This window comes from Osmia lignaria, chromosome 9 (assembly GCF_051020975.1).
Source record: "Osmia lignaria lignaria isolate PbOS001 chromosome 9, iyOsmLign1, whole genome shotgun sequence".
Classification (NCBI taxonomy): Eukaryota; Metazoa; Arthropoda; class Insecta; order Hymenoptera; family Megachilidae; genus Osmia; species Osmia lignaria.
Window position 1 is genome coordinate 5,951,240 of NC_135040.1, and position 15,861 is coordinate 5,967,100.

Sequence of the window (15,861 nt, forward strand, 5' to 3'; positions counted from 1 at the left end):
CCTGCCACTCTTGGAGGAGTTCACTCATGAACTCCTTGCGGCAAGTTTCATGCAATCCCCGTTCAAGTTTCGTTGGGATTCGACTTTTCTCAGTTCATAAAGGTTCCTTGTAACCATCACCGGGCGCCACTTTGCACAAAGGAGAAAGGAGTGGTGCGGAGAATGAGATAGGGTTGGCGAGAGGGCGGCAAGGACGCGATGGGAGATGAAGCAGAGAGGATAGCCGCGAAATGGTCTGTCGACTTAATACAACGAGAGAGTGACGAGGCTACAGACCCGTCGGATGAAATTTCATCGCGGGAATTCAATTAAAAGTAATATACCGAAGGGTCGGATTCCGAGAGAAAAAGCAGTCGTTCGTTGATGGATAGATAAGTAAATACTTGAATAGACGAACAGATTTATCATCGAGCAGTGTTTAACGTCTCTATTTAACCCTGTTAGAAAATGAAAGACATCTTGAGTAACAAACAGTAATCGGACGTTATTTAAAAAACGCAGGTTCGTAATTCCAGGATGATTCATCAAATAAATAGAAGATAAACGGGAGACTCCTTTGACGAACTCGTTAAGTTCCTAACTGACCGTTTTAATTTAATCAAACTACCAGGCTCGAGAATTCCTTCTGACGCCTTCATTATTCTATGTCCGCACCTTTCTCCGGGATCAGGCTAAAAGAATCCTCGCAAGAAAACGGCGGAGGGGTCGAATTAAGAATGAAAATATCTCGTGCCCTCCTCCTAAGAAACGGAACGACGACGTCCGCCATCAGCAGAAAATTCGAGATGGACCAAAAAAAGTTTTCACGACTCCTTATTGTTTCGACGACAATTAGGAGGAAGCTAGAGTGGCAGGGGACGAAGATGTGTTCTCCTGGAAAAAAAACCGACCCTGGAGGGCGGTCGCGCTATCGTAAACTTTCCCGCCTTGTACTGCCGGAAAATTCGTTCAAAATCGTTTGAATTCTTGTCTGGCAAGATGAACGGTCGACGCGATTTCGGAATACTGATGCGTCACGCTGAATATCGAGGGTTGGAACATCGTTTGTTTCTTCATTCCCGTTGTCTCGCTTTCCGAATGGAAAAAGCGAATGCGGTTCGAATAACCTATCCAAGAAATATCGCGGAAATAATAGAGGCACGTATAGGGGTTTGGTGTACATGATACATTTTTATGGTTCGTAATGGTTAGGGATTGCCAGTTTACGAGGCTACTTGGGTATCTGAACCGAGTAGACGTAAACGTAAATGCAAATAAGTCCGTCGAGTTAAAATAACAATCAACTATCGCTATGTCCAAAGTGGACAGGAATTGATGTTCATCCAGAACGGTGTTAGGCACATCAATCCTCTGCACTTTACCCGCATTCCTCGTTGTCAACCGCAGGAATGCGCGTATTGTTCATTTACAGGGTCCATTTGGACCAACTGGACCATGGAATACGATCATCGTCACGTGCCTGAATGGTTGCCAGAGATCCCTTAACTAAAATGGAACATTTAGAATCAGGGAATTCATGCCTTGGAAAATGAAGAGCGATCAAATTCCTACGGGAGAATTGTCCTATATGTTTCTTACTTTATTGGGACACGTTTTCTCTTCAGTTCCCCGTGATTCGATTTCACCGTTGTTGGCATTATTCCAGCAGGAATACCGATATTTTCGGGAGTGATCGTCAGGGAGATGATCGGTCGAAACGTGTTCGTTCAAATTCTTCGGTGACACTCGATTTTCATACTGTAGGATCAGGGAGACGACTGTGTGTTGCAACAAGAAATTCATGAGAACGAAAGGGAAGTGATCCGGAAGTGTGCCAAGAAAAAAAGGAAGGGGATAAAAAATAACGAGCACCAGTTTAAGGTGGGGAAGGAGCGATAAACGTCGGGAAATGAAACGTTCTTCTTTCCCTCCGGTTTAACGTCCGCCCGCGGAAATGCGCCCTTGAAAGTTCAAGTCCCTGCCTTTATCCGTTTATCGCGGCAACAAACGCTCGTAAACTATCACGATTCTGGCAGCTATTCGATTTTTCAGCGAATCGACGCTCTCGGTGAACCCTTCTAAATTTTCAGGATTTAAAAAGTTCAGTTCTGAACCCTTAAATTTTCATCCGAGTCATTTTTTAATCTTCGTCAATAGCAATAAGCCAACTGTGTCATCCAATTATCCCCTTCTGGAAACATTTGCCGATTCGACGAGTCGTTTCCGCGGTTTCTCGCGGTTCTGTTTACCGTCAACTCGGCAATAGCCATTACTTTGGAAATATCTCGGGGAGGTAATCGATGCGAAGCTCGGGGGTGGCTTGGCAGCGTCAGGATTTACGGCCACTTCGAAGGCGGGGATCCATTAGAATCCGACGACGTTGGCAAGAGTGCAAGTAAGGAAATACAGAACGCGTGGAAGCAACCCCACACGCGGCATACGGTACGCGTTTTCCATCGAGCAAATAGAATCTGCGGTCGTCGCCAGCGTTCCGCCCCGTGCATTCGACTCGGAATTTCTCTACGCGTCCCTTTCCCGGAAAAGTCGGCTGTCCCTTTCTCTTTATCGTGGAAATTCCGCCCATTTACTGTCTGAGATTGTTAGTGCTTCGGACGAGAGAAGGAGAGATAGGGAGGAGAGTCGGGCAGGGCAGCCGGCAGCAGGTGGTCTGCCCCACGGTTTTACGAGCGGTCACCAAAGGGCAGTATACCGGATGTCGTTTACATGCGAATCGCTCATCGGGGAGAAACTCCGGCGCGGATAAACTCTGGATTTCCGCGGGCCCGTAATTTATGCTAACTTACCGATTCCACGTCGTTTCGGTGAGGGCGATTGGTTTCAGCCCCCCCCCCCCATCATGAGATTCGAACGCTTACCCTATCTGGAATTGGATTTTTAATGCTGCGCTTCGTTCCTTGTTTGTCCATCGATCGTGTAATCGAATTTAAACTACATTTGGGTTTAGTTAGGTATAATGTGGTCTGATAATATTTTATAAACACAAGCGTTTGTAGGGCACTTACAATTAGATTCGTATCGAAAGCAGCTGCCTCAAGCAATAATTTTCCAAGCATACTTTCTCCATCCATTTCGAGACACGCTATAGACAAATGTTCCGAAAGCTGTTGCACTCCCATAGGAGTTGGCAAGACAGTCACCATCGATCATAGAGCAGCGTGTCCCCTATAAGACGGATCGTCGATGGGTACCATCGAAACGATCTCGTTATCGACGCTAGCTGTTCCATCTCCATAGGAATTTTTTTTATGGCACTTTGAATTTCAAAGTCTTTCCCATAAGCAGGAAAGCCTGGCAGAGTCGCGACAGTCCTCTGGAAACGGGGGGATGATACGTCAGCCTTGAGTTCATCAGCGGAACGAGTATCCATCGTGAATACTAATGCATCGTGATCGAGGATCGAGGGCTGGGGGGGTGGTTCGGTCCTCTTGTACTCGTGCTTGAGCGCCGATATAGTTGAACCACCCCCGTAATTTCGTGTCCGTCCACCGTTAGCCTGTAAATCCGACGAGGCTAAGACGATTCTTTCCGCTTTCCTCGCACGAAGTATCGTATTTCCATGTCCAAATAGTCTTTATGATCGTTATCCGAAAATGGCGTGGGTGAATAGCGAGAGGGGCGAAGGGAGGTGGAGGTTTCTTTTGTGAACTTGGCATGATCCGAGGGAGATTACGGGGGATATGGGAATATGAAATGGGGATTTTATTTTTGAGCTGGCAATATGATATTAGGACCAAGGTGGATTTTCTTCTATCAACCCTTTATAAGTAAACTTCTAAATTCTAAAAAAAAAAAAAGGAATGCGAACGACAAGTGGAAGGTTGAAAAATCATGATTAGCGGTGGGGCGAAGAGAAACCGGAAAGAGGCAGCGTGGTCGCGCGAAGCAGCCACGTGCTTCCAGTCGAGCGTCGACGAAAATTACCGAACGCGGCCGAACTTGAGATTTCGTGTTGGCACCGGGTGTCGGAATGCTATGCCGTCAGTCGTAGGCGCGTGCCACGTATAGATAGGTCGTGTGTACGTTTATTCGTTCGCGTTCCGTGTTTACGACATTTTCCTTCTTCGTCCGTTAAACAAATACAATTACTTTCTATTTTTGATCGTAAATGAATAAATTTTTCGAGCGAACCGTTGATGCGTAAATACTTTTGTGATCATAAAACTTTTCGACAATTCATCGATTATAAATCAAGTGTATTTTTCTACTAAGTGGTGAGGCGTGATGCGGTGAAGGACACAGTCCGTTGCCAGAGTATCGTATTTCAAAACTTCAACGATGCGAGGCTGACCGTGAAACTGAGATGAAGAATCATTCGAGAACGTGCCGTTGGCAACAGCAGATCAGATAAGAGGTAGGAAAAAAAACCATTGTTTTCTTTAGTGTGGCCCGTTACAGTTTTCGGTTCGAATTGCCTTACGTTTAAAAAATATCGCATAGATGGTGTCGATTTCGATGTAATTTCCAAATACTTGACACGTATTTTTTATTATTGGTAATCGTTTACTTTAGAAAAACGAAAAGTACGATACAATTATTTACAAGTGCGTTTAAAAATTTGGGAACCACACTAATGTGGGAACCAAAGCATCAGCCACTTCCGGTTTTACAAAAGCCCTGGTTCTATTTGTGACGGTTATTTGCGTGCAAGAAAAAAATTGAGAGGGAAAACGTCGAGAGAAAGAAAGACAGTTGGACAGTCTTTGAAGATGCGCCAATTAGCGAGCAGGTTTTCAAGTCGGTGCGCGCAAAGTAGAGAAACCGAGGAGCCGGCATGGCACTCTGTGCCCGTGGCCCTTTTCACCATATCCCGCGTTGTGATTTTTAATTAGCCTCCGGTCCGCGATGCCCGGAACGCGAGATTAAAACGCCCTGCCGTGTATTCACTGTTGCGGTTTGGTCCTCCTGTTTCTTCCGCCGGAAAATACGATGAACCGTAGCGTGCACGCGCGATACGCTGTTTTGAGAACTTAAGTGAAAAGGGTCGTCTTCTCTCCTCGAGATACATGGAAGTTGCAAAGCGATGAAAATCAAAGTAACATTCAATTGTTGGTATTATTTCGATAGAGTGGGACAGAAATAAATAACTTAATCCAACCAAAACAATGCGTTTTTGACAGTATTTTGCATTTAATATTCAATTGTTTAACAGAGTAATTAATTTTAAGATCTCAAAACTTAAAGCTTTCATATTTCCACCCCATTATCTGAAAACTTTAGCAATTTAGCAACTGAAAAAATTTAACGTAAACTTTAACGACCCCTTTCTAAGATACTCTATAAAGCCGAAACGGTAGAAAAAGTTCGATAAGTCGACGGTAAACTTAAAAAAGGAAGAAAGAAGAAGGGGCATCTGGCGGATCCCTGATAAGACAGAGGGATATCCAGGCCAGGGGTAAAAATCAGCGTGGCGGCTTGGACAGTAGCGTCGGTTCGAGTTTCGACTATTTGTCCTCGAAAGACAAGATCCTAATGGGAAAGTAATCCCTTTCGGGTAAGCGGCGGTACAGATAAAGAGCCCGGGCGTAAGAGATCCGAGAAGATACTTTGGTATTGCATGCTCGCGGCAACCTGGATGAGGTTCTTCCAGATCAGGTCCTACGATAAGGTTCCCTCTTTTCGGAAAGCTCGCCAGGAATTTGTCTTCCACCATCCAGACGGCTGCTACATTTTCGAAAGCCTTCTAAAACGTTCCAGCCGAGATTAAGACCGGCCACGATAAATTACCACCGCAAACTTTGGAATTAACGTCATATTTTAAGGGACTTATCAAGAATTCAAGATCACTTGATAAAAATAATTAATTTATCAATTTGGATCTTTGATGAGTCTATTGCTTAACGTCTTACCCTACAACATCGTGTCATACGTATCAAATTCGGCTGGAACGTTTAGTATGGTTGAATTTTTAGTTGAATTCTAATTTTAATTTGCTCAGCCAAGGATCGTTGAATGTTACGACTGCATTATATTTCATTTTTCTTTATTTGTATTAAAATTGAAGCAACTAACATTTAGCTTTGACTGACACAATTGTCGAACAAATAGGCGAACGGGTTAAGAGTTATTCTTAATGCTTCAACCTCCATAACCATGGAGTCCGTAGTGTCTCTCTCTCCGTCAACTGGTCGGAAATAATAGTTGTCTCATCAGTCGGAAATGAATGCTTTAGATTAACACGATAAGCTGGTAAATGCGAACGATGCCTTAGATGTAATACCAAGCTTCAGGCAGCGGGGATCCCCGGCCGGTTGACGACTTCGTAACCTGAAGATTCGTCAACGTCAGACCCCATTAGCAGCAGCCCTTCGTCGACGCTCGACTCGCTAATTCCCTCTTACGCTGAATACGTTTGCCTGGTGCGAGATATGCTTTATACGGGTGTCGTTGCGATCGTCTTAATCAATGACCCGCGTGTGTTATTTTACAATTAGCAGCTACTAGCCGGTGATCGTTGATTTCCTATGAATTTCCTATGAATCATGTAAATCTGGTTTTTGGAAAATTACACGTTATAAACGATTCCCGCGATTTACAACCTAGCTGAAGTTTGTCGAGCGTCGAACACCAGTTACCTGTAACAGATGGGGAAAGTTGGCGTGATTCATTGGAAAGGAGGAAACGATAAGGGCCGAGAAAAAAGTGAAATTAAGAACGACCTGTTATTGGATCGAGGACGGGATTAGAAAAGACGGGGAAGATATATTGCGTCAAATATTTAACTTAGAAAGCGGCGAAGCGACGAAGGGTGGCGAGGGCGTATGAAAGGGATTCGCTCTTCAAGATCGTCGTCCCATCGATGACCGACAAATATACGAAAGATCCAATTACTAATGACCAAGTGGTTAAACAAGCTTGGCATCCTATGCTCGATGAGTCACATCCAATTACCAAGGGTCTTGTTTGGATATCATTAGAGACGAATAGAACCTCTAATTTGTTTAGATAGAATTTTGCAAAATCAATCAAACACGAATGATTCACGACGAGCCATGAATTTATCATAGCCTATACGTATAGGCAGAATTTCCTGTAGTAATAACATTATTTTTTTCGCGAATATCTCTCAAAGTAATCGAGTCCGACGTATAGCTTAGAGGAAAAAAGTTGCTTAAAACGTCGAATTGTGCAACATATTTAAAAATCATCGAAATCGGAGGGGGAGTAGCTTTTCTACAAGTTCCACCGAGATAAAAGACAGAAGCTCCGAGTGTCAAGTTTATGGTAAACCTTTCTGTCAAGGCTTCTGTCAAAAGTCAGCATCGAAACCGAGTAGCGACGCGGTTCACCCCTTTGGCACGTCCAAAAATAGTTGCGCCATCGTTGTGGCAGGTTTACAAAACGAACAGCGAAGGGAATATGTCCTTCGTCCTAGCAGGGGTGTAAGAACCGGTGGGGTAGAGGGAAGTGTATCGCTGCAAGATCGCGGGTTCGACTTCTATTTCGGTCGGTGCGTGTCGCGGTACGGTGCCATTCGTTTCGACGGGTATTTTTAAAGGTTTCCCCCTTCACTCCTTGGAATCTCCTTGTGAGGTATACGCGGCGCACAGGGGACCGTATCGTCCCGTGCAATATTTTCAACCTGCCGCCGCCCCTCGAGAGTTCCTCTTATTTCACCGACAATCCTCGTAATTCAGCGAAGCGACGCACGCTTTTACCCGCCGGAGGAAGAGCGGCGACTTTGTTGTGTCGCGAGCTGATGTTGACGCTAAATGTTATGACTTTGTCGCCGTGAAGACCGGTGCTTCCGTTGTCATGACACTGGATTTCATGTTGCGACACGGGGTGGATAAAAAGGGTCTAGATTGAGTTATTCTTATTCTTAGTTACAGAGAGACTTAAGTTGCACCTGATTATTATTATCTACTAGTAAAATATTTTGGACAAGTGGATTGGTAGAAAAAGGAAATCCAACCAATCAACAGAGTCGTTTGCGAGAACGTATATCGCCGGTGTCAGATTGATGTGCGCGAAGGTAGAAAGAAAAATGAGGGGGTGCATTCGAAGAGATTTCGATTCCCGTTGGATTTCCTTGTCAGTGGGCAGGTTTTTCCCTTGATTTCTCGATTTTCCTTCGCGACACCTTCCAACCCGAGGGTAAATATTTGATGTGATTTTTCATCCCCAACCCACCCCTGCTCAACCTTCAGATTCGCACTCTCGTTACTCCTCTCCCTTTTACTTTTTTCTTCTTCTTCGAGTCTGCACGTTTTCAATGATAATCTCCTTTACCACCCTACGTATCTCGGTTTGTTAAACTTTTACGCCCGTTGTTTACGCCTGGTTCCGGTTTCTTTTCGCGTTCCTCGAGTTAAGGGTCGCACGTGGCGCAGAAAGCGGGGAGAAAATACGACGTCTTAACCGTTTCAAGGGTTGCAAAAGTACTTACCGTGGGGATGTGTCGCGTGCGCATATGGTACATGCATCATTGCGGTTGGAACGAGGCGAGGTTCTTCAGCGTTTATCTACCCTCCTGGCTCTCCGCTATTGCCAGAATGCTGCGATAAGAATAGAGATTCGCGCGACCACTGTGCAGATAACGTTTGTTCCAAAAAAGCTTTACGATTCTTGTTGAACGAGGATAAACGAGCCTGGCCTGTTACTGTTCCGAAGAACAGGAAACGGGTGCAAGGGAGGGCACGTAGAAGTGGAAGCTTTGTTAAGTTACACCGGGAAGAAACTTTTCACCTTTAATTGGAATATTTTCTAAGGTTGAATAAAATTGAATGGGCGAATAGAGGTTGGAATTGAAAATAGTTTCAGGAGTTCGGGGATGAATTATGATATTAATAATGATGAAAGTTTAAGAGAATAGGGAATATCTCTGTAGAATTTTAAAGCCTCGAAAAATTAGAATATCTCAATAATTCATCCCCTCGATCATCCGCGCCTTTCCCCTGGAACAAAGAATTCGATTTCTCCGAATCCTCTGTCAGAAAAAAAAGGGAAAATGAAAATATTCATCTTAAATATGCTGGCTTCGTTCTTCATCGACACGAAATCCAGGCTCGTAACTTCGGTTCGCGAGGCTCCACCCCCTTGTTGCAAGCTTCGCAACGGAACAATCTCGGTTTAGATCGAACCACCGACTCGGTTCGACGTTTCTTTTCTCCCGAGTGTCGTTACCACGCGAGCGAAGCAACGCGACGCGAATTTCGATTCGCCGTTTTACATATGCTGACGATCGAGTCGCACATGGGACCCTCCTCGAGGAGAAAATTTGATGTACTAACCGTTTCGCGGGGAGACAGCACGCGTAGGGGCGACATGTTTCGCATCTGCTGCATGTTTTGATAAAAACTAGCGGCTGCTGCGCGCCGAGGGTGGTGTCGGCCGTGTAAATCACGGGAACGATGTAAAACACGATCGAAGAATCGATGAGCGCAACGAACTACCTTTTTGGGGTGTACTAACCTTTTGCCACTCTTGGTCGAATCCTTTTATCTGTCTGTTCTTTGGGATAAAGGATAAAATTGGGATAAAGGATGCGGTAATTTCGGTTGACTAAGCGTGTGCCTAGATAAATCAATAAACGGCTTTTTTCCCCGACGCGTCCGAACCCACAAAAATTGCCCCTATGGCAACCCTTCCCCGATATCGGGCTACACGCGATCGTATCGGAAGAGAACAAACGAGCGTTTTACTTTCAGCGGTCAGATAATTTTCACGATCCTTTCTCGCTTCGAATACTTTTCGTCGTAACTGAAAGTGTCTCAAAGGTAACATACCATCATCTATCATAATGATGGCTTAATGGAACATCACAAGGTGATCAGGCATTGATAGAAATAAAGTCTAACAACAGCATGCTTCGAGACCGGAAGCAGCCTGGTACTAGTATATCGTCTAAACGCCACAAAACACCACCACCTAACAGTGTGCAGGGAGGTTCGATCGAAGCGACGAGTTCGCATCGTTTAACGGGGGTCGGTCAGAATCGTGTGACATAGTCTCGGGCTTCTTATTAGTCATAGTCACGATGGGTCGAGAGAACCCCTCGTGGACAACGTATCGAATATACGTAGTAGATGTAGGTATACGTGCGCAGGAGCCTTCGGTAAAAGGGGGGCTTCGAACGAAGGGGCGCGCCCCTAGTGTTCCGTACACCCTGATGTCCTAGCTAGTGTTTCGTTCGCCGCTTACCCGTTCACCTCATCTTCGTGGTCGTGCTAACAAAATAACGACGAATAACCTTCAACCGGATTCGACGCTGTTTATTTCGCGTTTGGGGTGAAATGTTTGTTTAACCAGGGTGGAAGGTGTTGGGTGGTCGAAAATCCAGTTTCTCTGCGACACAGAGATGTTGAATCGTTGTCGAAGGGATGTTAGAACGATAATTCGATAGAATCTTGTAACGTGGAGGGTTGTAGACGATTGCGAGAGGATACAAGATGGAGTTATTATTGTGACTATGTTTAGACGTTTCTAGAAGTTAAGTTAATGATTCGCATTTAGTAAAGTGTGAGGACGAAACAAAGAGATGACAATTCGGATTTATGTGTCGAGGGGTGACGAGCAATAATTCGTCATTGAACGACGATCATGGGGCTCCTTAGAGCGTCTCCCTCCATCGCGTTGTTCAGATCTGACTCAAAATTTCTCGAGTTTTTCGGTGAAACAAGAAAGAATGAGGCGTTTGTCTGGCACACACTTCTACACGGGAGAGCGTGTAAGATGGCAGATGATCAACGTGCAGCATTCTCGAATCGGATTTGCGAATATCAGGTAACTTTTCTTCTTCTGACTCCTTCGAGATTTTGTTTTCGGTGACTTGAAAAGGAGGTAATTGCATGTTTCATGTTTTTATGAGCTTCGGTTTTATGGAACTTCCTGTTCACCCCTTAACAATTCACCCCTTCGCATAGATTTAAACGCACACTGTTACTCCCATTGTTTACACTTACCGGACACACTGACCCTATTCTGTAGATTGTACTTTGGCATATTTTTTATTGTTAAACAAATGATTTTAACCCTGAATAAGGGTAATCAGTGAAACTGTAAGACTGATTCCCAAGCCACCCACAGCTGTGCTGGAACCCTATCGTGAGGGAAAATCCTCTCGAATTCCGCTTTAAGACGTCGACTTTAATTCCCGATCTCTTCCTTCTTTGCGGATGGATTAGATGGAGTAAACCGCAAGCTTTTTGCGAGCGTATGCGTGCCGAGCGAAGGATGTTGACACGAAACGGTCGAGAAAGGCTGCCCTACAGCCAGGCCACGGCTAACCCGGTTGACAAGGGTAAAGTAATTGATACTGACGTTGGAACGGCTGACCATGGAGCGAGTACAAGCGGAACATCCAGCGGAATTATGGGATTATATTAATACGACCGTCTGTGACGGGCCACCCTGCGTTCGCCAGTTTTCACGGTTCCTCCAACGGAACGTTCAACAAAGCTAGAATAAATTCTCTCTTATTACATACTCCCCAAATGAATCTTCCCTGAACATCTGATCAAATAATCGTCTTCTTCGGGGTTGCGTTGAATCGGACCAACGATCTATTTCCTCGAGACATATTGAAAATACTCGTAAAATATATTAACTTTTCTATCATCTCGTCCAATGAAACAAATAATCATCCAACTCTCCCCTAACTCCGCTCCCATAGAAAAGCCTCGTTCAAGGCATCGCTTGTATTCTGACCAACGCGTGTGGGGTCGATATTTTTTCATGACGGGCGATCAGCTGCTAAGGGGTCGAAAGTTAATCCTTTAGTACGACTTAAGGATCGTTTGAATGCCCAAATGGTCGCGTCTCCTTCGCTGTCTTAATTCGCGACGTATAGAAGGCCGGTGGTGCACACCGGGATCCCTAAATCAGGATTAACGAGCCAGATACAGCAGAGTCGTAATCCTTCGCGTAGCAGACTAATGTCTCGTTCACGCACGTCGGATATGTTTTAACTCGGATACGCTACGGATATAACGCGTTTTAGCCGGTGGGACCCTTGGTTCGTCGCGTGTCCTGCGAGTACGTTTAGTCATCCTATTCGCAGTTAGGCGGCACGTTTAATATTAATTTCGCTTCTTAGCCCTCCTCCAGGGATGAGTCAGTGGATCCGGATGAAGATCCGTCTGGATATTAAAGTTCGTGATATCGTGGACCGTAAACGATGTTAAATCGTGATAGTTAGGTGTATATTGGATGAGGTATGCTTTAAGTTTCCAACCGTCTAATTAATTTTCCACTAAAGTATCCACTGGACCAAGTATCCCAAATATAAATGGAATGAATATAAAGCGGAGAACTGTGCTTTTGGTCCTGACGAGTAGGCTACTGTAAAGCATTTTACTATTATAGATGTGATAGCATTTACTATTATAGTTCACTGCAAATCCTCGAGTTCGTAGGGTACAGTGGAAGAAAAGTGATGTAGAGCAGAACGCGCGTAGCATGAGAATTGATTGTGTTCGCCCTTCTTCTCCCTTTTCTTCTGTTCGCGAAGAGGAAGAGAAAGAGGAAGGTCGAATAAGACGAACAGTTTTCCCGCGGCGGTATCGAAGTTTCTCTCGCAGAGGTCGCTCGAGTTTCGATGAGGCTTCACCGGCTGAATACTAAGTACCTGGCCGAGGGGAACAGGAATGGGGGACAGGATCATCGTGCACGTTTCCCCGGGGACGTCTACTTGAGAAAAATGATCGGACGAGACGTTTCCACTCGCCAGACACGCCGAGTTTCTGTAATAAAACGATCCTTCGGGGCTTCCTCGAGTTGTCGCGGGTCTAGTGACTTTTCGCTGCCTGCGGTGATATCGTGTTTTTATGGACGAACGATGGAATTTTGATGGTAAAGTTGGGATCGTTTAGGGCTACAAGAAAATCTGCCATTTCTTTCTCTTTCCAACCCCCTTTTTTTATATCATAGCGTGTTGGTTTTTTCATTGTTTTATTAATCAGGATTTTCTAATGGAAAATTGTTATTGTGAAAATTCTATTTTCGAGATGATGAACGCATGTTTTGAAACACTCTGTATCCTCTGAGGATCGAACGTCGTTCTTGATATTCTTGTTCTGTTCTCTGGCTTTGCGAACCCTAATGGCGGCGAGCAATCGTGCCAGCCGACTGCGATGTACGTCGGGTTGCCTGACTGCAGGTGCAGATTGCACCGTAAGTAGAGAGGGCTTTCTAGATTCTCGGGAACAAAGATCCGCTTCCTATTTGTCCGAGATACATATTTGTTTGAAGTAGACGAGCTCGGCTGCTATGCATCTCAATTCAAAAAGTCTAGTCTCGGCGAAGCTTCGATTCAAGATGATACGAACAAAGCTCTATTCCGAGACGTTCCAATATAGTTTTAATCGTTCAATTAAAAGTTTCGATAAGAAGATTTTTAATACTTTTTGAATTTGAATAAAATTCCAAATAATCGAAACCTCGTATGTGCTTGACTTACTATGAACCTGTAAACACGAAGTTATGAAAATCATAAATTCTATGAAATGTGCGGCCATCAAAGTTAATCCAATATCATCATACCAAAGAGCAATCATAAGTTCATAAGGTGGTGGATACTTAACCGAGCGCCCCTTCCTTATTCATCCCGCATTAACGTCACCCATAACAGACGCAGCTCTAATTCGCTGAGCTGCCGCGTAAAGTAGCGCCATCTCTCGCCGCGGGAGATCAAAGAACACAGGCAAAGACGGCGGGAATAAAGTTCCAGATAAACAGCCGGTGAAACGCACGGTCGGAAACCGCCATGGAATCGTGAACCCTCGTACGATCCTCGTAACTTAATTTTACATCCTGAATAAAGCACCACGACCGGTCTTTGTTTTTATCAGTCAAATTATGAATGCGTCAACTTATGGACGCCATTTCCTAGAGACATTATCCCTTCTACCACTTCTCGCGTTCTCACTCGACTATCCATCGACACGGCCAGGGGGTATAATTTGTCTTGATTCAACTTGCCTCGTGGTAAGCAATCGCGTAGCGGGCACGGTTCGACGAAAAGGTGGAATTCCGCTACATACAGAAGATTCACGTCACGCTCAAAGACGTCGGGACGCTGTAATACCGGGTCGGAAAAGGTCTGCTTGTTATTCGAGGCGCGAGTTTCGTCGGTATAGGGAAGGGTCGTGATTGAATCTACCGGGCCGGCCACGGTCCAAAGAAACACCCTGCCAGCATTTATATCCCCTGGGATTCGCCACTCTCCCCCTTTTCTGTTCTTCGCCTACCCTCCTTTTGCGAGCTACGACAGGAATAGTTTTATTATAGCGAACACGTTGACCATAACGTGCAAGGACCTCCCATGGACCCACCCCCGTAGGCAACCATCCCTCTTGGCGTCTCGTAGACCGCCTTGTTTGGAAGAAACACTTCGTGCTCCTTCTTTGTGGGTAATGATTCTCGTACGTGAAGAAACCCCATGGCGATTTCATTGAACCGTTCAACAATGGCTTTTTTGTCCCTCCCAATACATATGGATTGGTTTTTATGGAGATATTGGTTAGGGTCTATTTTGCATGGTCGTTAGTAGTTACTGGAGGAACGATGAGCTGGTTGATTTTGGGAACGAATCAATTCGATGGGGTCCTTTGACCCTTGGTCTCATCTGGGAGTCTTAAAATGTTAAGTACCAGCTTTAGGAAGATACATTTTTGGCATCGATTAATATATTTTAATAAATCAAGTGACTACTCGGTTGACCACATGTCCAACAAAGGGGTAGGGGTAGTTGGTACTCGTTTGGGTAATAAAGAGCGATGAGGAGGGCGATTCCGAAGGTGGACTAATTCGATGGGTTTTCTGGGATTTGCGTTTCCCGCGGGGAACGTGTAATTGCAGGGATTGAAGGTTGAATTGTATCGCTTTTTGGAAATCGTGATTTACAAGCGTGGTTGGGGCGATTTTAGTCTGCTTGAAAAATGAGACAGTTTTAACTGGTCACCGCAATACTGTAACAAACAAAATGATTGCTCCGATCATAAAATTTTACTACATCCATTAATGAAAAAACCAATCGATCAGACTTGGAACGAATTCTTCCATCGTTTGATCGTTATTAAAATCCGTGGAAGAAGAAGGTTTTCAGACGGACGGGAAGGGTCGAGAGAAAAGGCGACGGTAAATCCGGATTTAATAGAGAGTTCTCCGTGTGAATTTCCTTTCCATATCGTCCGTAGACCGGTAACCCCGGGACCTGACGTCGGCATATTGCATTATCGGCCGACTTATGGGATCCCATATTCAATATGATGCTGCATGTAACCGGGGGCCAGAGGGATCGCGCCCAGCGAAACCCGGCCTTCAAGGTGAAGCATATTTCAAACGCGAGTAGGGTTCCTCGGGTCCGGGGATGCTTCAGGATCGTGTATCATATTCAATGACACGAAACACGGAGAAACGAACGGCGTTGAGACGTTAAGAAACGACTTGAGAAAGAGGTAATATGAAATAACTCTTTGCAATGATGAAATATGGAACGGAAGTCTTTGATTATTTCAAGCTCGGATCTGGACGTACACTATCAACCAAAAGTTTATCGTAAGGTTCAAAATAATTTAAAAAACCAAAGTTCATATAGCGTACGATGTTGGATCGAAGGGATTAAGCTTTGCCTGGTTAGGATCAATGAGTAATAGAGATCCCTGCGTTTGACTAATTTGATACATGAATTTTCTGTTACACTCACTGATTCCCAGTATCACTTGTCTCACAGATGAATTACCTTAAGTGGTTGAAAAATCACCGGTACCGTTACCAGGCACGTCGTGTACATCGTCTGAGTAATTTCTCATTTAATATGATTGTATCAATCGAGAGAGGATTACAGATTCGTGAATGGATCGACCGTTACCGAAACGTCTAGTGATTTACGTACGCGTCGCTCGTGTTCCTATTTTCCCATCG

The 15,861-nt window shown here is 44.8% G+C and overlaps 1 protein-coding gene across 3 annotated transcripts in view; it reads left to right on the forward strand.

The window, feature by feature from the left end:
* LOC117603625 (uncharacterized) overlaps positions 1-15,861 on the forward strand; it is a 68,980-nt gene that overhangs the window by 26,597 nt on the left and 26,522 nt on the right. Inside the window, exon 1 of one of the 3 annotated variants that reach the window (XM_034322981.2) lies at positions 6,447-10,722. The exons of the other annotated variants lie outside the window; for them this stretch is intronic. Within the exon in view, the coding sequence (XP_034178872.2) occupies positions 10,625-10,722 (98 nt within the window). The 5' untranslated portion in view covers positions 6,447-10,624. Of the gene's footprint in view, positions 1-6,446; positions 10,723-15,861 lie in introns of those variants that run through there. 3 annotated transcript variants of the gene reach the window in all.